This window comes from Lynx canadensis, chromosome D1, assembly GCF_007474595.2.
Source record: "Lynx canadensis isolate LIC74 chromosome D1, mLynCan4.pri.v2, whole genome shotgun sequence".
In the NCBI taxonomy this organism is placed as follows: domain Eukaryota; kingdom Metazoa; phylum Chordata; class Mammalia; order Carnivora; family Felidae; genus Lynx; species Lynx canadensis.
This window is the reverse complement of record NC_044312.2, coordinates 59261204-59283030: the sequence shown is the minus strand read 5'-3', so window position 1 is coordinate 59283030 and position 21827 is coordinate 59261204. Positions and strand designations below refer to the sequence as shown.

Sequence of the window (21827 nt, the reverse complement as noted above, 5' to 3'; positions counted from 1 at the left end):
CAGGAACAGATGATCACTGCCACCCAAGGGGCCCGTCCCTGCCCTCCAGTGCCCACTGGCGGGGGACGCACGCTAAACACCACCACATAGTGGCCGATGAGGTCTTCTACCACACGGCCAGCCTTGTAGTCCTGTCCATCTGTCTGGAAGAGCGTGGGTCCAAACACAATAGCCAGGTTGTGCGTGTTCATCTGGTTTGTGTCTGAGAAGCACTGGACGCTGGACAGGGGAAGACAGAGCCCTAAGTGAGAAGTCCAGCCCAGAACCTCCCTACTTCACCTTCCCAATTCCAGGCAGGTCCACAACTGACTCCTGGAGGGAGGCCAGGGAAAGTCCTGGTCAGAGTGAACCATCAGTTAAGGGGAGATGGGAATAGTCTTTCTGGCCATGCCGTAGGTCCTGGGGAAGAACAGAGCTGGGAAGCTGGGAGATTTGGCCAAGGTCCCCTGGGTCCCAGGTGAAACCACCTGTATTCTCCCACCCTGCAGGAAGTAAGTTGGGAGACAAAGGGTCCAAGATCAGGGCACATCAAAAGTCCACATTCAGTTCCCAGGCCTACCTGGTTCTGTGGGGAGGGCAGTCAGCCAGGAAGGAGTAGAAGAATCTTTTCCACCCCAACCCCCCAGAGCCATACAATAATAATGTTCCTCACCAGTACAGGTGGCTGATAAGGGCCTTCACTGTGGCTCGGTTGACTGGAGGCAGATGTGCCAAGAGCTCTCTGTATCTGGAGACTTTCTCCTCCTCGTCCTCAATCTCTGGGTGGGGGGAAATAGATCAGGTCAGGAGGCCCCCCATAACCACCTCCCCTGTCCCACCCTTCTGGCTGCTCTGCCTTTCCTCCTAGGTGAATAGCACTTCCTGTATAGAGTGACAAGGGAAGGAGAAGCAGAGGGAGTAAGGGAGACAGTGGGGGGGGGAGGGAGGGGTTATCCCCTGGGGCATGCCTCATTGGATGGGAAGGGGAGGGGTGGGAATTTGGAGATAGGAGTGGACAAGTCAGCAGCACTAGCCTGGGTTTCAGGCTGGCAAGGACTACAGGGCCCACCTGAGGCCTCTAGCCAGGCTAGGCGCTGGGCGCGAGTGAAGAGACCATCGGGCAGGTCTCGCAGGAAGCGCTTGAGAGCTGAGGAGACATCATCTACATGCTGCTCGCCCTCCTTGAGGCGCACAGACCGAGCGTCCTGCCGCAGACTCTCCAGCAGCCGCTGAGTCTTTGATGTCTGCCCACACTTGCGGTAGATGCCCTCAGAAGTCAGGCCTGCAGAGGGGGTGGCACTGAGCCGGGGACGGGGCCTCGCAGCTAAGGTCAGAGGGATCCTGGGAAGGCGGGGTTTGGCCGGTGGTGGGGGAGACGCAAGAGGTCAGCCTCCCTGGGCGGGGTCTGTGTTACAGGGGCGGGGCTCACCACACTGCGTGATGTAGTCTATACAGCGGTAGACGATCACTGGGATATCTGAGTCTCCGAGCTGCTGCTCCGACAGCGTGTCCCCGGAGCTGGCCGCTGCTTTCTGGATGGCCCCCAGCCAGCCTGTGAAGTCCAGCCGCCGCTCCCCCTGGATGTACAGCGTCCTGGGTGTGGGGGGGGATAGTCAGTCACTTGGGAGCCTACCCCTGCCCTACCCCTCCCAAGCCTGTCAGACAGACTGCCGCGGGCTTCTCAGAGCCCCCCAGGGAGGCCAGGGCTCACCTCCTTCGCTCCACCAGCACCAGCACCTGGTTCTCGCTGTCCCCTTGGACGGCTGTGGAGGGGCCGGTCGAGGTAAGGCCTTGTTCATGGTCCCCAACCGACTCCCTCCTGAGGTTCTCTGGGCACATACATCCCTGGGACCCACCCACCAATATATGGAGTCGCTGAGATACACCCTAAGGGCAGGAGAGGACATAAGAGGGCAGGCTGGCTCCTTCTGGCCAGGCCAGGGTAGAGTTCAGACTTCCAGGGAAGGGCTGGGGGCCTGGGAGCCCAGGATAGGGTGCCCTGGAAGTTGGGGGCCCAGGTCTAGGTCCACGCACAAAGCTCCTGCAGTTTCCGAAGTTGGAGCGGCTCCTCGCAGGGCCCCTCTGGGAAGACAGCACGGAGCTCGGAGCCAGTGAGGGAGAACCAGCCCTCCTGGGCCCGCTGTAGGCTCAGGCCAGCTTTGTAGGGTAGGCGCCCAAGCCGCTCAAAATCCCGGGCCAGCAGATCTTCAGCCAGGGGAGGTATGAACGCCTGATGGGGAGGCCAGAGGAAAAGGGGAGGTGGCCAAAGAGACCGCATCAGCCAACAGCAATGCTGGCCTCCCCCCTCCCCCACCCCCACCCCTTGCCCCAGGCTCTTTGGCTTGTAGGCATATACCCATTTCCCACCTTGCTGCCTCCTCTCTTCCCCTGGGCAGGACCTAGCACAGTAAATAAACTCAGGTATCATGCCCCACTCATACGCACTCTTATGTTCCCTCCTCAGGAAAACGTTCCCAGACACCTTCAGGGATGCCCCTTTTCTGCCCTCTATTGCGGCACTGACCACAGTATTCTTGCTGTCAGGGACCCAGCTGTCTCCCCCATCAGCAAAGGAGCTATTGAAGAGCCAGGACCAAGACTGGTTCATCTGGGTTCCCAGAGCTCAGAGGACTAACCGTCAAGAAGGCTCACAGATGACTGATCAGAGACCGAGTAAATAAGAGTCACAGGCCCTCACAGCACAGGGGGACCCAGAGGGCACCTGGCTCTAATCCCCAGGACAGAGCTCTGCAGCCTCCCTGCCTCTTTGCTCCTGAACAAGATGCTCACTCTTCCTGGAGTCAGCACTATCTATCCTAACATGGCTGTTACACATTATTGTATTGAGCACCTGTGGAGTGCAAAGCTCACAGCCCTTCTTCCACATGGTTGAGACCGGTCTCTTGACGTCCCCCCTAGGGGGCTGCAGATGCTGACATATCTGGCTCTTGGCCCCAGAAGCCTGCCCTATGTCTGCTCCCTCCATTCATGAGGCAGGAGAGATGGGGTACACGGGATCAGCCGGGAGATCCCACCCCAGCCCCTGTCAGACTTCCCACACCTGTCCACTAACTCAGGCCCACCTTAGCAATGCACTTGACCCACTCACGAGCCAGCTCTGCACTCTCCAGACCAAACAGGTACAGCCGCTCTCCCTCCGTGTACACCTCAAAGGTGTGCTCAAAGCTGTAGATACACAGGTCAGGATTCAGGCCCACTCAACCCAGCCATGACCCACCCTGCCCAGCCTTGCCGCCATCCCCTGCCCCCTGCCCTTTCCCTGGCCCCATAAGAAGGGATGGGAAAGTCCTAAACTGGAGCCTCCGGAGGCCCACAGGGTTTGCTCTGTGACCCTGGGAAGGTTCTGACCCTCTCTGGGCCTGTTTCCCTATCTCCTGAATGGGGGCTTGGATCTCACAGCAATAAGAGTCTGTGATTCTGCCCCAGGGATACTCACCCGTGGGTGTCAGGAGGGGGCACTGCCAGGCACACAATCTCACTGGCCCGAATCTCGCCGTTGGGGGTCACTGCCCGCTCATTCTCATAGTAGCTCAGGACCCCGTCGCTAAGGACACACCAGCGTCGGCTGAACTCTGGGAAGAAGTTGGGCAGGGGAGCCATGAGGGAGCCCCTGCCCTCTCCTGAAAACCCCCTCTGTATCCTCCCTGGGCCCCGACTCCCACCTGACTCATGTCCTCTTCGTTCTAACTCACAAGCTTCCCCTGATTCCATCCTCCTCCCTGCAGCCTGCCGCCCCAGCCCAGCCCACGCCTCTCCCCTGAACCACTGCAGTGACTTCTTCATTGGTGCCTCGACTTGCTTCTTCCAAGATTCAAAAGTGATCTAAGTAAAACCAGACTCCGTCCTTCCCGTGCTCAGAACTTTGCCATGCTCCCCTTATTCTATACACCTCAGACTGGCATTCAAGGCCCTGCTGGGTCTGCCCCTACCCTCCTCTCCAACCACTTCTGGGCATATACCTCGCCTTTACCACTTTTGCTCACCTTGTTTCCTCCACCCACACCCTCCATCCTTTAAGAACAGCCCATATGTCACAGAAAGTTTCCATGCCCACCCCATGCTCCCACCCTCCCCTGCCAGTGACACACATTGCTCTATGTTTCCTCCTATAATGGCACTGAGAAAACTGACAAGATCCCATAAAGGAACAGCAATGGGGATCTGGACCAGGAAAGGCAGGAGAAAGAACAGAATGTCAAGGCCACGCAGGCTTATATAGTTCGTAGCATTGAGCTTCACATTGGCTCAGAGCTTCCTGGCATCCAGGGCAAAAAGGATGACTCAAGCAGTTACATAAATGACATTATCAGGCAGAAGGAGGCAGACGAGGGGCAGTGCCCCAGGGGCAGTGAGGTGGTGAACAGCACAGAGTTCCAAAGAAATCTCTTTGGGTATTAGAGGGTGTCACAGAGGGGTGCTGAGGGACGCAGGGAGCAATGGTCTCAATAATGTTCCCAAAGCAGACACTGTCTCTTGTCCTATCTGCGAGGATATGCCATCTGCCCTCTGAGGGCAGTGTGTCCCAGAGTCTGCTCCCCAGGCTGGGGCCCTCCAGAAGCAGCAGCCCTGCCTCGGTCACTTTTCATCCTGTGATGTCTGCCAAGTGCCCACTGTGCTAGGAGCTGTTCTAGGTGCTGGGGCTACAGTGGTGGCCGAGAGGAGCTTATATTCCAGTGTGGCACAGAGAATCAATAGATACATCTATACGCAGACAAATTAACGTCAGATAAGTGGCATGAAGTTAGGGTAAAAGTAAATAGAGCATGCTAATTTGGGTAAAATGGTTATGGATGAAGTCTCTAAGGAGTAACATTTTTTTTTTAATGTTTGTTTATTTGAGGGAGAGAGAGTGAGAGAGCGCACGTGTGTGTGGGTGAACAGGGAAGGGGCAGAATGAGAGGGAAACAGAGGATCCGAAGTGGGCTCCACGCTGACAGCAGAGAGCCCAGTATGGGGCTCAAACTCATGAACTGTGAGACTGTGACCTGAGCCGAAGATGGACGCTTAACTGACTGAGTCACCCAGGCCTCCCTCTAAGGAGTAACATTTAAACAGAGACCTGACTCGGGGCACCTGGGTGGCTCAGTCAGTTAAACATCTGACTTCAGCTCAGGTCATGATCTCATGGTTGGCGAGTCCTAGCCCCTCATTGGGCTCACTGCTGTCAGCGTGGAGCCCCTGCTTTGGAATCTGTCTCCCTCTCTCTGCCCCTTCCACTCTTGCTCTCTCTCTCTCAAACATAAATAAACATTAAAACATTAAAAATAAAATAAAATAAACAGAGATCCGACTGAAGTGAGAGACTGATCGTGCAGATATTTTGGCGAAAATCATTTTGGGCAGGGGGCAGAGCAAATGTAAAGGCCCTGGTGGAAGTAAATATACATGTCTGAGAAACAGCAAGGAGGCCAGTAAAGCTGGAGCAGAGTGAGTGAGGGGAGAGGGGTCAGAAGTCACAAGGTAGGAGGGCTGACTGGCAGGTCCTTGTGGGATATGGGAAGGACTGCGGATTGTACTCAGAGCTGGGGAGCAAATGGAAGGCAGAGAGGACGAAGGGGCGGAGCTCTGAGCTTAGCTCTGTCTGGCTCTAACTATCAGAGGCCCAGCACCCAGCAGGCGCTCAATCAAGGCTTTTATAGCCTAAAGGCACTCTAGCAGTGACCTGCTCCGCAGTGCCAGGCCCCACTCCCACCCCTATCGGCCCATTTATTAAGCATCTACTATGTACTAGAGACCACATCCTGGAAGCCCTCTAGGGTGACTCTGCCAGAGTATACTTGGCACCCTCCTTGGTCACCAGTGCAGACAGCCCTGACTTCTCTGGCCCGGCCACCATGCCAGAACACCATGGCAAGAATGGGGTCTGGCCAAACACCCACCTTCCCGGGCACGGCGGTCCTGCAGCAGCTTGGCGGCAGAAGCAGTCTTGTAGAGGAAGCCACTGTGGCTCACAGTCGGCAAGACAACTGAGTAGTGCTTTTCCAGAGGCTTCGCTGAATCCAGCCGAGGCACCTCTTTAGGGAAGGTGTTGGGGGGTGGGGTGTATGGTGAGGAATGGCTGCTCGTGCTCACCATCCCAGGGTGTCTCCCCTCGCCCCTGCCTGGGTCGAGCATCCGAGCTTACATTCAAGCCACCAGTCCTCTATCACCTTCAGGGTCTCAGTGCCACATCCAGGGCTTTGCCCAAGTCATTCTCCACCTCCTCCCGCTTGTGCAAATTCCACCCTAGTTCCAAGGCCCAGCTCCAGTACCTTCCCTGCCAGGAAGCCCCCCAACTCCCCAGCCCAGCCTACCCCACTTTCTCTGTTGAGGCACAGGGCTAGCACACTAGAATGAGGGGTCTTGGCAAACTCACTAACAATCCCCAGAAGGAGGTCTGTCCCAGACAATGCAAAGCCTAAGGAAGCAGCCCGGCTCCAGTCCCGCTCCCAGCGGTTCCAAAGCTCAAGCCAGCTGGGTGGTCTCCTGTGCCTCCCTGGACACCTGGGCTTGCTCCAGCCCAGCACACCCCACCCACCCGTGGCCACGAGCCGAGCTCTGGCCACTGAGCTCCACCCTCAGTCCTGGGATATGGCCCCAGAGGCCAGCCCCGGGCCATGACCGGCAGGGCTCACCCCCGCCATCCCCTCCTCACTCACCCGGAGAGTGATAGCCAAATGGGCCCCAACCCCAGTCTGTGACAGAGCCCCACCCAGACAAAGCAGCAGACAGGGCTGCCATTGTGGGCCACTCGCACATAGAGAAATGCAACCCCCACACAGCAACTCAGCTACTCTGTACACACACAAACTCCAAAGCCCTCGACACCCCCAGGTGTGAGGAAACACAGATCTGCAGCAGCTCAGAGATGCCCAGACGGTGGCAGGCAGAAGGCCCTGCTGCAGGTCTGGGCAGGACCCACAAATCCAGAAAGAGATGCAGAGACAGACACAAAGGGACACACGTACGAGGGGGAAGCCAGATGCACAAATGTACACTGACATGCAAACCCAAACAGACCCCAAGTCACACGCTGTTGTAGGGCCCCTCAAGGAGCTGCTATCACAGCCCACGTGGTACGCATATCTAACCCCACAGGGTGATACACCGCTTCTGGCGACCCCCACCCAGCACCCCTTTCAAAAGGCCAGACGGTGGCAGCAGGGAGGCCCCATCCCTCGAGGTGGACAGTCCCATCAGCCACTTACCCGTGGTCCGGTTGTTCCGTAGGAATTCCATCTGCAGCGCCTGCCCTGCCTGCTCGGCAAGAGCCAGGGGCGTGGGGGCCTCAGGGTCCCCTGAGAAGCAGTTGACTCCAGCCCCACAGCCCAGGAGAGCTTGGGTCTCAGCCAGGTCTGTGGTAGTGACTGCAGCACACAGAGCCTGGGAGGAGGGAGGAAGAGGGAGGGGAGGGTCAGCCTAAGTCAGAGTGGGGGGACAGTGGGAAAGGGGGCCTGGGGGAAGAGAGGAAGGGAGTGGAAGGAGTCACCCAAGTCTGGGGAGGTTGAAAGAGAAAAGAGGCAGGAAGAAAGCCAGAGAGGAAAGGGGGAGGAAGAGAAAGGCCAAGGGGTTAGGAGGGTAGGTAGGGGCTGCCCTGCAGAGGCTGGGGATCCGAGTGGCCCAGGGCTCACCCCTGCTGGCAGCCCCTGGGATCCAGTCAGCCGCCAAGCCTGTTCTCTAGAGGATCTCAAGCTCCCTCTGCCTTGTGGAAGGGCAGAGCGGGGTGCTTTGTAGCTAATTCCTCCCACATTTGAATTCCTCACTGCCTGCCCAGCCCTCTCAACCAATGGGAGTTGCTGCCCCTCCTAGCTGGCGGGCTAGACTGGGCTGGGCTGGGGGCTGGACGCCTGGGTTCCTGGGAGGTGGAGGTCTGGCTCCCACTGGGCTTCTAGCTAGACTGAGCCTTCCTGGGTGGGGCTGCTTGGGGGGAGGGGCTGAAGGCCAATCAGAGGTCACAGTGGCATCCCCCTGCCTCAGAGCAGGCTACCTCCCACTCAGGCTGAGCCAGACCAGGGCCCGGGGCTTGGCTCCCAGCCTGTCAGGGCCTGGGGCCCATGTGGGGCCTCATCTTGAGTGGGGTGTGGATGGGGGGGGGGGGTGGGTCAGAGCAGCCAGCTGTTTTTCATGAGCCTGACAGGAAATAGCATCCCCATCAAGTTCACTCCTTTTGGCAGGATTCACAAGGAGCAGGACGGTTGGGGAGACAGAGGAATCAAGAGGGGAGGGAGGCAGACAGATGCTGGGGATGTGGCCTTGGCCCAAGGGTCAGGCCTGACTCCTCCTTGCTTTGCTCCAACTCTCCCTGTGGCTCAGGCAGGGTCCTTCTGCCCTCTGGGCCTCAGTTTCCCTATATACCAAGCTCATCGCTCTGAGCTGATGCAAAAGATGAGTTGAAACACAGAGAGCAATGAGGGGAGCAGAAAGAAAGTGGGTGGTCTCCAGGAGCCCCAGAGGCCCAGTGCCCTGACCTTGTCCAGTTCCTCCTGGTTGCCAAAGAGCGGGTGATAGCGGCGGTACTTGCCCTCACGGTATTTGGCCTCCAGGTGGCGCCGCCGGGCACTGGGGCTGCTGCTGGGCTGCAGAGCCTCACTGGGGGGTACATTGGCTGCCCAGAAGCGGTTCCCAGGGCCATTGCCCAGCTGTAAGAAGAGCTGTGGGTTTGGGCAAGAGGTTAGAGAGGCAGCCTATGTCCAGAGGCCGGTTCTTATAAAATCTTCGAGGTTGTCAGGCAAGGGGCTGGGAGAGCCAGGCCACCTACCCACTTTCCAATCGGGGAAGCTGAGGGGCAGCCTGGCCTGCTGGTGGCTGTGAGCCCAAGCCTAGTCCCTCAGCTCAACGACAGGACGAGAGGCAGACCGTCTGCCAGGTAGACGCCCCAGGCCTGGTGCCTGGTTGGGGGCCTTACTATTTCCCCCACCCAGTCCCACATCTGGAACTCTGTATTCCTGAGGCTATCACAGCCTGGGCAAGGGTCACGGGTTGGGGGCGGCAGCTGACCTGTTAGCCAATGGAGTGGGTAGGGATTTTGGAAACCTCTCCTGTCCTTGACATTCCTCTCTGGGCTCAGGGGAGGAGGAGCAGGGGCTAATGCTTGGGGGGCAGATGCAAGAATCCAGTAACCAGGGGACTAGTCTATTAATCCCTTCATCCTGCTGATCATTCATTCCACAGCCATTTTCTGGGCCCCCCACCCTGCCTCCTTGTCAGGCCCTGTGTGGGGTGCTGGGTCACAGAAGAGAATAAAGCAGAAACAGGCTCCACCACCACCGACTTACTCTGTGACTTTGGGCAAGTCATTTTCTCTCCCTGAGCCTCAGTGTCCTCATGTTTAACCTGGGGATTCTAACCCTAACTCACAGGAGATGTGACACCCAAACTGAAGCGTGGCTGGGGCTGTCAGGTAGGCCCATGTGGTCAGCCTCCCGTTGCACGGTTCTCCTCTGTGACCACCACACGTGTCAGTACCTGGGAACCCCAAGTACACAGGCACATATGCACATGTAAGTATGCCCCCAAACGTGCATACTCACACCCACTGGCATATGTGAGTGACGATGAAACATTTTAGGCTCTGCAGGACAGTTTCTGTGGTATATTTCTTTTTTTTTTTTACAACCCTTTAAAACTGTAGAAACATTCTTAGCTCACTGGCCAGTTTGCTGACTTTGCCAAAAATCAACTTTTCCAAAATCCCCACCCACTAGATGATCCCCAAGGTCTCTTCTAGCTCCAGGGTGCCGGGGTCTGTGAGATGGGGGAGACCCAGGCAGTAGCTGAGTGGAGCTGACCCCAAATGTAGGCGGCGGGCAAGGCCTCCCCACCTCAATGAGTGTTTCCGTCCACACCTTCCTGTCCATCTTCAGGCTCCGCACCTTGGAGACCCCAGCGCCTAGGCCACGGTGCTCCCCTATAGACAAGAGGGCTAGACTCAGGGTCATGGGTCTTTAGGGCTCTCTCCTTCATATAAGCACTAACCTTCCCCCCATCCTTGCCTCCCCATAGAGCCCATCCAGGGCAGACAGGGAGAGGTCACTCACACACCACTCTGGAAACCAGCCACGCATCCCCCTGCTCTTGGCACCACAGAACTGAGCCCTGTAAAGTCACTTGGGCTCCTGCAGCAGCGCCCCCACCCCCCCCCCCAACGTCACCCCCCACAGCCACTCTCTGCACAGCCCAGCCAGAGTGATGTTTTTGATCTTTTTTTTTTTTTTTAAGTAAGCTCTATGCCCAACATGGGGCTTGAACTCATGACTCTCCCACCCCCCTCCTCCTCCTCCCAGATCAAGAGTCACACACAAACTGAGCCAGCCAGGTGCCCCCAGAGTGATCTCTTTAAAAAGCAAATCTCCTTACAACAAATCCCTGCTTTAGACCCTCCAATGGCTCCCCAGGATTAGATACGAATTCCCTACCTGCTTCTTCAACTTCATCTCAGAATTTTCCCCAACCCCAATCCTCCTGGGCCATACTCTCTTCCCTCTTCCTATCAACCAACCTCATTCCTGCCTCAGGGCCTTTGCCCTCACAGTTCTTTCTGCTTGGATTCTCTTCCCCCATCTCCCCAGGGTCTGCTCCTTCCTCCCATCCAGATCTCAGCTGACATGTCATCTCTTCAGAGAGGGCTTCCTGACAGACACATTCTCTGCCTAGCACTTTATTACCTGATGTTTTTATTGGTTCATATATGTATTTTCTGCCTCTCCCCAACAGAATGTAAGCTGCCTGAGAGCAGGAACCTTGATTGTCAGCTTTAGGGTCTAGCCTCCGTGCCTAGAATAAAGTCTAGCACATAGTGAGCACTTAGTAAATCTCTGTGGAATGAGAGGGCAGGGGGAGTTGGGGCTGGAGGGAATGCAGCCTTGCTCAGCAATAGGTCCCACAAAGGACCCCGGGGTAGGGAGGAGGCTGGGGCTCTAGGAGTGCCTAGCACTGCCTGGTTCTGGCTTCAGCCTCATGCCCTCTGCAACCTCTCATGGAGCACCTCTTCCACTCCAGTCACCCATATGCCTCCGTGAGCTGACACCTTTCCAAATTGAGTCATTTCTTTCCTGCACCCAGACCTCACAGCCCAAGGCCTCCTGGACCTTTGCCCTAGATGTCCCACAGGCTTCAGGGCTTCTTACTGAGCTCAGCGCCTTCCCCAGAACTGTCCCCCGCACCCCAGATCCCCATCTCAAGCTGCCCAAAGCTGCCACCTGGGCACCATCAGCTCCCAGGAGAGCCAAATCCCCAGTACCTCACAGTGTCTGGCATACCAGAGACCCCCAATAAATGCCGGTTCAGTAGATGAATCAATCTTAGGCTCCAGTCTTTCTTTCTCACCCTCCTCATCTGATCTGTCCCTGAGACCTTTACACTGCAGATCCTGCACATCTCTCAAGTGCTCTCCATCACTTCCACAGACCAGCCCTTAGCCTGTTCTTCTCTCTAATGGATCCATTAACAGCCTCCCCGCTGGTCTCCAGTCTCACCTTTCCAACTCGGATTCCACCCACCAGCCAGAGTCTGAGGCACAAATCTGACCATTTCCCTCCCACTCCTGCCTCCCATAACCTCCAGATGAAACACTAGCTCCTCCCACTGCCTGCAATGCCCTGCCAGCTCCTCCTGTCTCACTTCTTTCCACTCCTCTGATGTGACAGGGTGCTGGACCCCAACAGGCCTGGGCTCAAATCCACACTTACTTGACAGGCCACTCTGAACAAGCCATTTCCCCTCTCTGTGCCTCAGTGTCCTTACCCATGGCATGAGCAGTTAACCCCCCTGCCTTACAATCTCAGGACTGAGGGCTAATCACAGTGGGAAAGGCCTGGCATACAGGTACAACTTCATCAACAACGATCTGAATACCGTCTTGGGTCTAGCCCCTCCAGCCAGACGGGCCACCTATCATCCCAACACACCAGCCCTGTCATGCTTCAGCCTGGTGCCCCAGCCCCACACACCTGCACAGCGCTTGCAGATGACGACACAGAGGTTGATGGAGGCCCAGTCAGGCTGGGCAGCCCCGCAGTCGGCACAGAATCTGTTGGGGGCCACAGCCCAGATGCGCTCGGCCACCTCCAAGGTAGACAGGGCCTCGGCAATGGCTCCCTGCATGGCCTCCAGCCACTGCTCCTTCTCTAGTTCCGATTCGGCCGAGAAGCTAGGGACACAGGAGTGGGGGGTGGGGGCTGGTGGGAAAGGGCTCAGAGAGATTTGCAGGCAGCATGAGGAGGCACAGCCTTGGTGGGGGGGCGGTGGCGGGAACAAGGCAACAAGGCATTGAGCACTCATAACCAGAAGAGGGAGGCATCCTGGGTCTGTGGGGAAGGTGGGCATGGACAAAAGCAAGGACACTATGAACCTGAGAGATATACGGGAGCTGGGGGAGCCCAGAGTTGCCTCTGCCCCACCCAGAGACTAGAAAAGGCTGCTGGGGAAAAAATAATGCCCGAGCTAAGACGTGACAGATGAAAAGGGGTTAGCCAGAGGAGGCAGAAAGGAGTTCTAGACAAAGGGAACAGCATGTGCAAAGGGGTGGGATGGCACACAGGCATTCCAGGACCTGCAGGCAGGATGGGCAGACGTGCAGACAAGAGGTTGGGAGACATACAGGGACAAGCCTGTGCCAGGCAGAAGAGGGCAAAGTGCACCCAGAGGACAACAGAGATGCAGTGGAGAGTTTCAGTGGGGTGGAGGTTTCACCTTCAGTATGAGAGGATACAGAGGTGTCTTCCTCTGGTTCTTTATTTCCCTGCTGCCACCACACCACATATGTATGCATTCAAGATTCGGCTACCCCCATCACCCACCACCATGGCCAAAAAAGGCATCGCTGTTAGAGGTGTGACAGGCTATAATGCTGCTTTACAAGAGGGGCTGAAGACCATGCTCATCCACAAAGGCCTAAGATGTGGAATCTGCAAGCTGCCAAGGCCTTAGCTAAGCACTAAGCCCGTCTTTGTGTTCTTACGTCCAACTGTCTCAGCCTACATATGTCAGGAGGGTGGAGGCCCTTGGTGCCGAACACCAAATCAACCTAATTAAGGTTGATGACAACAAGAAAGTAGGTGAATAGGCAGGCTTCTGGAAAACACTGGAAGGTGGCTGGTCACAGTTGCATGGTAGTTAAGGATGACAACAAAGAATCTCAGGCCAATGATGTCATCAAAGAGAACTTCAAATGCAAGAAATAAACAAATAAAAAATTGGCTTTCAACAAAAAGAAAAGGCCCTGCAGGCAGTTGTAGACAATCAGCTAATGGATGAGGAAGCACCACAGCCACTGCCAGAGGCCCCTCTGGCCTGGGACAAAATGGGAGGGACAGAGGCGAGGCGCCAGACAAAGGTGAGAGAGTGATGGGGGCAAGACAGGGGTTGTGACGGGTGTCCCCAGGGCTGAGCAGGAGAGGCAGACATTCCCGTGGGTGGAGATACGGGCCTGGGAGGTACAGGGAGTCGAGAAGGAATCCACAAAACTGTTGGACATACAGGTGGAGCTCAGGAGAAAGTCCCTGGGGGAGAAGAGATCTGAGCTAAGGGTAAAAGAAATGATGACGGAGGCATGATGGCATCAGTGTTGACAGAGCAATTACTGCATACCGCGTCAGGTAAGGGCTTTACAAAGACTGTCGTGGTCTTACAGAGGAAGAAACCAAGTCACAGAGAGGTCAAGCGATTTGCCCAGGTCACACAGTGACCCAGTGGTGGACCCAGAATGTTATGGACCGAACTGTGGTTCCCCAGTGTGACTGCATCTGGAGACAGGGCCTTGAGGGAGGTAATTAAGGTTAAATAATGTCTTAAGAGTGGGGCTCTAACCTGGTAAGATTGGTTTCTTTACAGAAAGAGGAAGGGATGCCAGATAGCTCACTCTCTTTCTACGTGCGCACAGAGGAAAAGTCGCATGAGGACACAGTGAGGAGGTAGCCATCTACCAGGAAGAGGGGCCTCACCAGAAACTAACATGGACGGCTCCTTGACCTTAGACTTCCAGCCTCCAGAACTGTGAGAAAATAAACTTTTGTTGTTTAAGTCCCCCAGTCTGTGCTATTCTGTCATGCACGGCAGCCAGGCTAATATACACGATTTGAACTCAGGCATGGCACAGTGCCTCAGAGGTTCAGGCAGGTGACGGCCTGGGAGCGAGTGGGGGGGGGGGGAAGGGAGGTGGAAAGTGATGGTCAGAGAGGGGTGGGGTAAAAGTGAGATTTCTTAGAAGGGAGGGATCAGAAGAGATTAGTGAGTGGAGGTAAAGGACCAGTGCGGATGGTCAGGGCTGGGAAGGGAGGGGAGAAATCCATCCTAGAAGGGGCAGGTTTCCACACAAGCAAGAAGAAAAATGCTGACAGGGAGTGATGATGCAGGTAAGCGAGGGGAGGGAGGCTCACCTGAAGATGCGGTAGGGGGTGGTGAGGTCAAAGCTGCGCCGGTCTGCTTCCTTCACGTTGCCTACGCTCATGTCAATGAAGGTGATGCCAATGCCCAGGTGGTACTCCTGGCAGGTAGGTGGGAAGGGGTGAGGGCAAGGCCTGGGGTTGGGGCTTAAAGGCCCAGGGAGGGACAGAGAGGAAGGGGAGGTAGAACCCTAGGGACTAGAAAAGTATCTTGGAAGGAGATAAAGGAGGGTACAGGAACCTGGAAATGGGTCAATGGACCCAGGCTCAGAGGCCGTGTAGCAGTAGGGAAGGAGAGCAGGAGGCAGGGAGGTGATGGGAAGGTAATGCTCAGGAACCAGGCAGGGGATAGTGTCAGGACTGGGAGCAGGAAGTGTGGCCGGCACAGGGCTGAGCTCAGTCAGGGGAAGGAAGAAAGGGAAAGGCCAGGCTGAGGGACTAGGGTAGGCATAGGGCAGACTGAGGGATGAGGTGAGCAGGGGGCAGGCTGAGGGATGAGATGGGCAGGGGGCAGGCTGAGGGGCCAGGGGGGGCAGGGGGCAGGCTGAGGGACCGGGGTGGGCAGGGGGCAGGCTGAGGGATCAGGGTGGGCAGGGGGCAGGCTGAGGGACCAGGGTGGGCAGGGGGCAGGCTGAGGGGCCAGGGGGGGCAGGGGGCAGGCTGAGGGGCCACGGTGGGTGCTGGGCAGGCTGAGGGACCAAGTAGGCAGGGAGCAGGGGAGGGGTTTAGCAATCTGGCTGACTCCTTCGCACCTCCAGATTCTTGTACAGCTGCACTTTGTCCCCAACCACGGCCACATACAGTTTATTCTTGAAACCACGTAGTTCCAGGCTGCCAGCACGGTCAGGTGGCTCTGAGCCTCGAATACCCAACGGATAAGCGCTAGACAGCTGGGCCCGGGCATACTGAGCAGCCACCGCCTGCTGAAGGGCCTGCATCCACTCCTTCCGCTCCACTGCAGGCCAAGGGGAAAGAGTAGGCCTGAGCTCAGCCTGGCAGGGAGCCCCCTAAGGTTCTCTATTCCAGGCTCCTCAGGCAGCACCTCCGCCAGCAAGCCCACCCAGACCACCCCACCCATTTCTGACTATCTCTGAGTTCTTGGACTTGAACAAGCTCAGGCTCCAATCCCAGCTGTGCCACCTACGCTGGACAAGCCACTTCGCCTATCTGAGCCTATTTCCCCTGCAAATGGAAATAAATGGTTCTCAGTGGGTGTCTCAAACACAGAGCCAGAAGAGTGTCCCCTTCTCTCTCCCACCTCATAGAAGATGGACTCTTCTCTGGATTTGATGCAGGGGGAGCAGATGTGCCTTGGTTCTCCTCCCCCCACTTACCAGGCCAAGCTGCCAATCTTCTCCCAGCCCTACCCCTCACCATCACTCTCTGCCCGGAAGGCAAAAGTCCGGTTGTTCGTGATCACTTCAAACTTCTGGTCCCCAATGGCAGCCACGCGGGAGATGCAGGCCACAGAGATAAAGCGCTTAGAGTAGGCATCCTGGGGAGAGAGGGAAGCTGTACTGTGGTTCAGAACTCCTTGGTTCCCTTGACTTTAGATGACACAAAAGTTAGCTACAGCCCCGTGCCCCACAGGTGATGAGGGATAGCCCTGACACTGACCCTGACCACGGCCCACAGCAGGCCGATGGGCGAGGAAGACACGGTTCAAGGAGTCAGACTGGAGCTCTAGTGAGGTCTGGTCTGGGGAAGGACTCCACCCAAGCCTAGTGTCAAGGGTCAGCCTAGGGCCAGGCTGGAGCAGGGGTCCTGTCAGGGACCAACATGGGCCTCACCTTGTTACTGTCAAAGTATCTCAGATGATCGGCATCCAGTCTCACCCATCGCTTCTGATAGATATAAGATCTGGAGAAGCAGAGGCAGAGGGAAAACAGAGCAAAGGACTGGGGATTAGAGGAGAGGCTCCAAGATTACCCCCGCCCCCTCTCGCAGCCACATACAAAGTTAGAAATAGCCAGGTTCAAGGGAGGAAGGAACCTAAATGGCCACTGAGAAAAGGGACTTTACCTATAGCAAGAATGATAGAAGTCAGACTCAAAGTAAGACTTCCCAACTTAAAAAGAATTTTTTTAGTGTTTATTTATTCTTGAGAGAGAGACAGAGCACAAGCAGGAGAGGGGCAGAGAGACACAGAGACACAGAATCCGAAGCAGGCTCCAGGCTGTGAGCTGTCAGCACAGAGTCCAAAGTGGAGCTCAAACTCATGAACTGTGAGATCATGACCTGAGCCAAAGTCGGATGCTTAACCGACTGAGCCACCCAGGCGCCCCAGGACTTCCCGATTTTAACGGTAATAAAACATAGGTCTGGTGGGCATGACTGACTGCTACAGTCAGCTTGGAGAGAGCTGTTCAAATAACCTTGGCCTGTTTTTTGGATCCAGTATAGAATACTCCCCATCCTCACGCAGAGAACCAGCAAGACTAACAGGCATCACTCACCCCTGCGGTGGGTTCTTGTCCAGCCAGCCAGCCTTGATGACCTGTGTGATGGGGGTGGAGCCCCCGGGGAGCCCGTCCATGGGGTGTGGTAGGAGCTCGGGGATCAGGAGGCTGCTGGGCAGGGATGAGTTCAGGCTGCTCTTGTGCCATCCACCACTTGGGGAAGAAGAGAAGGAATGAGGGAGCCCAGGATGGGGGCTTCTATGGGGCAGGGGCTGAGGAGATGGAGTGGCTGGTAACACTTGGGAAAGGGGGGTGGCCAGGGGGGACAGCCACTGGAGAAGAGTGGACACTCACTTGGGGACGCCCTCATAGGCGTGGTCATCCTCATCTTCATCTGCTTGGTCGTCGTCCCCAGACAGTTCTTCCCCCTCGCTCAGCAGACTGGCCACACGCACGGCACGTGGGACTTGGCTCACTGGGAACTCCTCCTGGCCGCCCCGCCACAAACCCACTCAGCATCAGGCTTCCCTTCAAGCCCCAGATCACACCCCCCCGGGGGCTGCCGCGCTCCCTCAGTCCAGTCCACCTAACCCACACGACTCAGCACTTTCATCACTGCTGTTTCCACATACTCCCTCCCCTGCCAGCAGGCGGCACAGGGACCCAGGGGGACAGCATCACTCAGAGACAAAGACAGAAAGATGAAGGGATAGTGAATAACCCTCAGAGATGGAGAGTTAAGACACCAGGGGGACACAGGAAAAGAGAAAGTGAAAGAGACGGAGGAAGATGCTCTCAGGGAGATGTGCTCAAACACTGAGGGAGAGAAGAGGCCACACATAGCCATCCAGATGTAGCTGAAGACTGGAGCTGGGGCTCAAACAAGAGCCCCCAGATCCCTGGCAGGGAGCTCAGGTGCTATGCTCTACCCTCAAGCCCTGCGTGGCAAGACAACCAAGACAACGAAGGGGGAAGGAAACATCCTGGGAACTGGCTCCCCTTTCTCTATCAGGTGGTCCCCAGGGTCCGAGAGGCAGCTGGGCAGCCCACCCTCCACTCTGACAGGCAGCCCAAACCCTAACCACCACTTGCCCCACCTTCTTGGTCATCACGCCAGCTGGGGCCGCTGGCCCCTCCTCTGGAGGCTCATCATAGTCAGAGTCATCTGAGGAGAGAGAGGGGTGGGGGTGGGAAGAGACTCAGACTAGCCTCCCCTCCTGGGTACCCTGGCCTGGCTTCACAAAGGTCACCCTTAGCCTAAAAAGACCCCTACCCCTCACCCCAGCCCAGCTTTCAAAAATAGGCACAGGGGACAGGAAATGCTATTTATACACTCACGGCATCATAGGACAGCCTCAAAGGAGAGGCCAGGCCACCACAAGGAGGTCTGAATAGGGGTAAGTTTAGGGGTCAGAGGCAAGGACTGTTTAAAAAGGCTAAAAAAGTAACAAGAATCAAGAATCGAGAAAAATGGACACTCCAAGTTGAAAAGCAAACCATCAACAACCATGGAAAATAGCCCTAGACTTTAAACCAAGGGCAATTCAAAAAGTTTGCCACGTGCACTTAACAGTCAGTAGGTCAGATAGGTGGGTGCCGTTTCCATTTTGAGGATGAAGAGAATGGTGCTCACCTGTCCAGGGCCACACTGTGTTGGTGGCGGAGCCCAGTAGAGTTTGATCCTTGCATCCTTGCAGACTCCCAAGGGGCCCTGATCCCAGGCTACCCACCAGGAACCTCATGCCTGGCTATTGCACTCACCGAACTCTGGGGGCAGGCGAAGAGGCTTCGGGGGGATCTCCGGGGGGCTGGGAGGTGGAGACGGGGGCTGTGGAGGCACTCGGGGGAAGGTGGCTGGGGGCTCCTCAGGCGCTGGCTGGGGAGGGGATGATGGTGGTGATGACAGTAACTCCTCCTCCCTGGAGGGAAGGCTGGGAACAGACCAAAAGTTCGGCACCAGGGGTTAGCTCCAGGCAGGGGAGTCACTGGGCTGGCATCACTATGTGACAGAGCCAGGCCTCAAACCCACTGAACTCCCAGCTCACCTGGGCTGTAGCAAAGCTCATTCATTCCACACACTCAGACGGGAGCCCTCCTCACCTCACTCCCCTGCCTGCAAACCTCCAAGCTCCCCAAGCCTAAAGGAGGCAGGCACCTTCTTTGGCATGTATAAGTTGCCCCTGCATTGCTGTGATCCGGTCACCTATCCCCAAAGCTCTAGCTTTTAGCCACATGTACCCACAGCGTCTCCAATCTAGCAGTCCAGAGTGGGCTGCATCCTAGCCTATGGAGTCAGGGAAGACTGGAGGAAGTGATGCTTGACTTGAGCTTTTAAGGATAAGAAGGCATGTGTTGGTGAGTGGATGGGTTCAGGATCAAAATGGACATCTAAGCCAAGGGCAGAGACCAGAGCCTCAGAAACCAAGTCGTAAGGCCCTGAGTCTTAGGGGTCCCTGGCTCAAGACTACCTTCTCCCTTGCCCCAGACATGGATGCAAACGTGTCCACCTCCTGGGTGCCTCAGACCCCTCAAATTCACCTGATCCCACCAGACTTAATTCCAATATAGTTAACACAAAGTGTCATATTAGTTTCAGGTGTACGATACAGAGATTCAACAATCCTATACAGTACTCAGTGCTCATCCCAGGTGATCACTCCTGATCCCCTTCACCCATTTCACCCCCCCCACCCGCCCACCTCCCCTCTGGTAACCATCAGTTTGTTCTCTGTATTTAAGCATCTGGGTTTTTTGTCTCCTTTTTTTGTTATTTGTTTCTTAAATTCCGTATGAGTGAAATCATACGGTATTTGTCTTTCTCTGACTTGTCTCACTTAGCAGTGTAGCCTCTAGGTCCATCCACGTTGTTGCACGTGGCGCACAATCTCATTCTCTTTATGGCAGAGTAATGTTCCATTGTATATATAGACCACCTCTTCTTTACCCATTCACCTATCAATGGACACTGAGGTTGCTTCTGTATCTTGGCTATTGTAAATAATGCTACAATAGGGGCGCCTGGGTGGCGCAGTCGGTTGGGCGTCCGACTTCAGCCAGGTCACGATCTCGCGGTCCGTGAGTTCGAGCCCCGCGTCAGGCTCTGGGCTGATGGCTCGGAGCCTGGAGCCTGTTTCCGATTCTGTGTCTCCCTCTCTCTCTGCCCCTCCCCTGTTCATGCTCTGTCTCTCTCTGTCCCAAAAATAAATAAACATTAAAAAAAACAATTTAAAAAAATGCTACAATAAACATCGGGCTGCATACACTTTTTGAATTAGTCTTTTCATTTCCTGTGGGTAAACACCCAATAGTGGAATTACTGGATTATATAGTAGTTCTATTTTTCATTTTTTGAGGAACCTCTTTACTGTTTCCCACAGTGGCTCCACCAATTTGCCTTTCCACCAACAGTGCACGAGGGTTCCTTCTTCTACACATCCCTGCCATCTCTTGTTATGTCCTTACCGCACTCCTCTTGCACACCAGCTCCTCATCTCTGCTATCACTCCCCCAGAAACCCTTCCCCAACTCCAAGGCCGGGTTCAGGGCCCCCTGAGCTCCCACAGCCTCAGTGCTCTGTGTATCTGTCTCAGCACAGATCACACTGCTCCCTACAGGCTAAGTGTCTCCTGAGTATCTCCTGGCTTTGGCATCAGATGTGAGTTTGAACCTTGACTCAGTCTTAGTTCCTATGTGTCCAAGAGCAAGCACCTAGCCCCTCTGAGACTCAGTTTCTTCTTCTGTAGAGGGGGGACTATATCACCGACCTGGCAGGGTGTTTGGAGAATTAACCAAGACAAGGCGTGTTTTGTGCCCCCACAGCTGGAACAAGGGATTTAGCCCTAGAGGCCTGGCCCCACCCACTCTCTCTGCCAGTGTCTGGCAGGGGCCAAGGAGGAACATCAGAGTGGGTGGGCAATTGTCTCACTGGTTATTTTCAGCCTGGTTATTGCCCCAACATTCCTGGCAGTGATTGGCAGTGTGCGTTTATCGCAAAAGCAAGCAAGAGCTGGGGCGTGACCATGATGCCAGGCCTTTGTTCCTGCTGTTGCCTCCTCCAGGAATCCCTTCCCCCTGGTCTCTGACCAGAGAACATCCATTCATCCTTTATCTCCAAACTCAAGTTCTGCTTCTCTGAATGCCTTTCCTGACCCCTCTTCCACACTCCCCCAGACCCTGCCCATCTCCCCCTCTGTGACAAGCTTCAGACGAATGATTCCACATAACATTTTTTAAAGTATCTTCCTCCTTTGTGCCAGGCATTTATACTATGCCAGGACCCGAACCCTGACTCCGCAGTCTATGGGCCTCCTAAGATACATGGCTGTTTCCATATTACCCTGTAGTCTAATGGTCTCCTCCCCACGTGTAGGTAAAGAAGGAGTGAACTCCTTTCCTTTCTTTGAGAGAATCTGACCTTCGGCTCGCTTTCTCACACTGCTCCCCTAGAAACCTGCTGAAGGTGGTATGTCAGCCACGTTCCTTGGCAACGTTGCCTTGGACAAAAGTGGCCTGAGCGAGGCACTGCACCTAGACGGGGAGAAATTGTAAGTGGCTCTCAACCCGGTGGAGGAGCTGGAGCTTTGGGCTTCCCTGAACGTGGTGGCTTGTCACTGGCACAACCCATGTAGGAACCCGAAACCACACCTGTGGGGTCGTTAGATGGAATACTGGACTCTTGAATCAAGAGGTTTCTAAGCCAGGGTGGCTCTCACACCTACCTGTCGTCTCAGTCCCCCACCTCTCCTGGGGGGCCACGGAGAATGGCTCCTGGACAGCTGTGTGAACTGATTGCCACAAGGACCCCACAGCAGAGGAAGGCCCACCACTACCCTGGTGGCCAGCTGTTTCGTCTTAAATGCTTCTCAGGGAATCTGATGCCAAGTGGTGCTCATGAGAGCCTGAATGTTTAGCTGGGCCTAAGAAGACCCCCTGGTGAACACTGCACTGGACTGTCTCCCCTACTTGACCCTGAGTGTCTTTAGGCCAGGGGCAGCATCAGACTTGATTCTTTATCTCCACAGCCCAGTGCAAGAACTGGCTGAGTCAACAACAAGAGCATGTTGGGTGG

At 55.7% G+C, this 21827-nt stretch overlaps 1 protein-coding gene and 1 pseudogene across 7 annotated transcripts in view; one reads left to right on the top strand and one right to left on the bottom strand.

The window, feature by feature from the left end:
* Positions 1-21827, bottom strand: part of ARAP1 (ArfGAP with RhoGAP domain, ankyrin repeat and PH domain 1) — a 66710-nt gene that overhangs the window by 10292 nt on the left and 34591 nt on the right. For all 7 annotated transcript variants that reach the window (XM_030331945.2, XM_030331951.2, XM_030331952.2 and 4 more), the window contains exons 4-24: positions 18521-18690; positions 17857-17924; positions 17114-17247; positions 16817-16972; positions 16151-16220; positions 15735-15855; positions 15113-15315; positions 14355-14461; positions 11928-12127; positions 9801-9886; positions 8448-8630; positions 7188-7362; positions 5880-6014; positions 3437-3572; positions 3063-3165; positions 2014-2209; positions 1691-1742; positions 1409-1572; positions 1049-1261; positions 653-758; positions 72-219 (exon numbers count right to left, since the gene is read on the bottom strand). In XM_030331945.2, coding sequence (XP_030187805.1) covers positions 72-219; positions 653-758; positions 1049-1261; positions 1409-1572; positions 1691-1742; positions 2014-2209; positions 3063-3165; positions 3437-3572; positions 5880-6014; positions 7188-7362; positions 8448-8630; positions 9801-9886; positions 11928-12127; positions 14355-14461; positions 15113-15315; positions 15735-15855; positions 16151-16220; positions 16817-16972; positions 17114-17247; positions 17857-17924; positions 18521-18690 — 2926 coding nt within the window. The remainder of the gene's footprint in view (positions 1-71; positions 220-652; positions 759-1048; positions 1262-1408; positions 1573-1690; positions 1743-2013; positions 2210-3062; positions 3166-3436; positions 3573-5879; positions 6015-7187; positions 7363-8447; positions 8631-9800; positions 9887-11927; positions 12128-14354; positions 14462-15112; positions 15316-15734; positions 15856-16150; positions 16221-16816; positions 16973-17113; positions 17248-17856; positions 17925-18520; positions 18691-21827) is intronic.
* Positions 12781-13160, top strand: LOC115525045 (annotated as a pseudogene).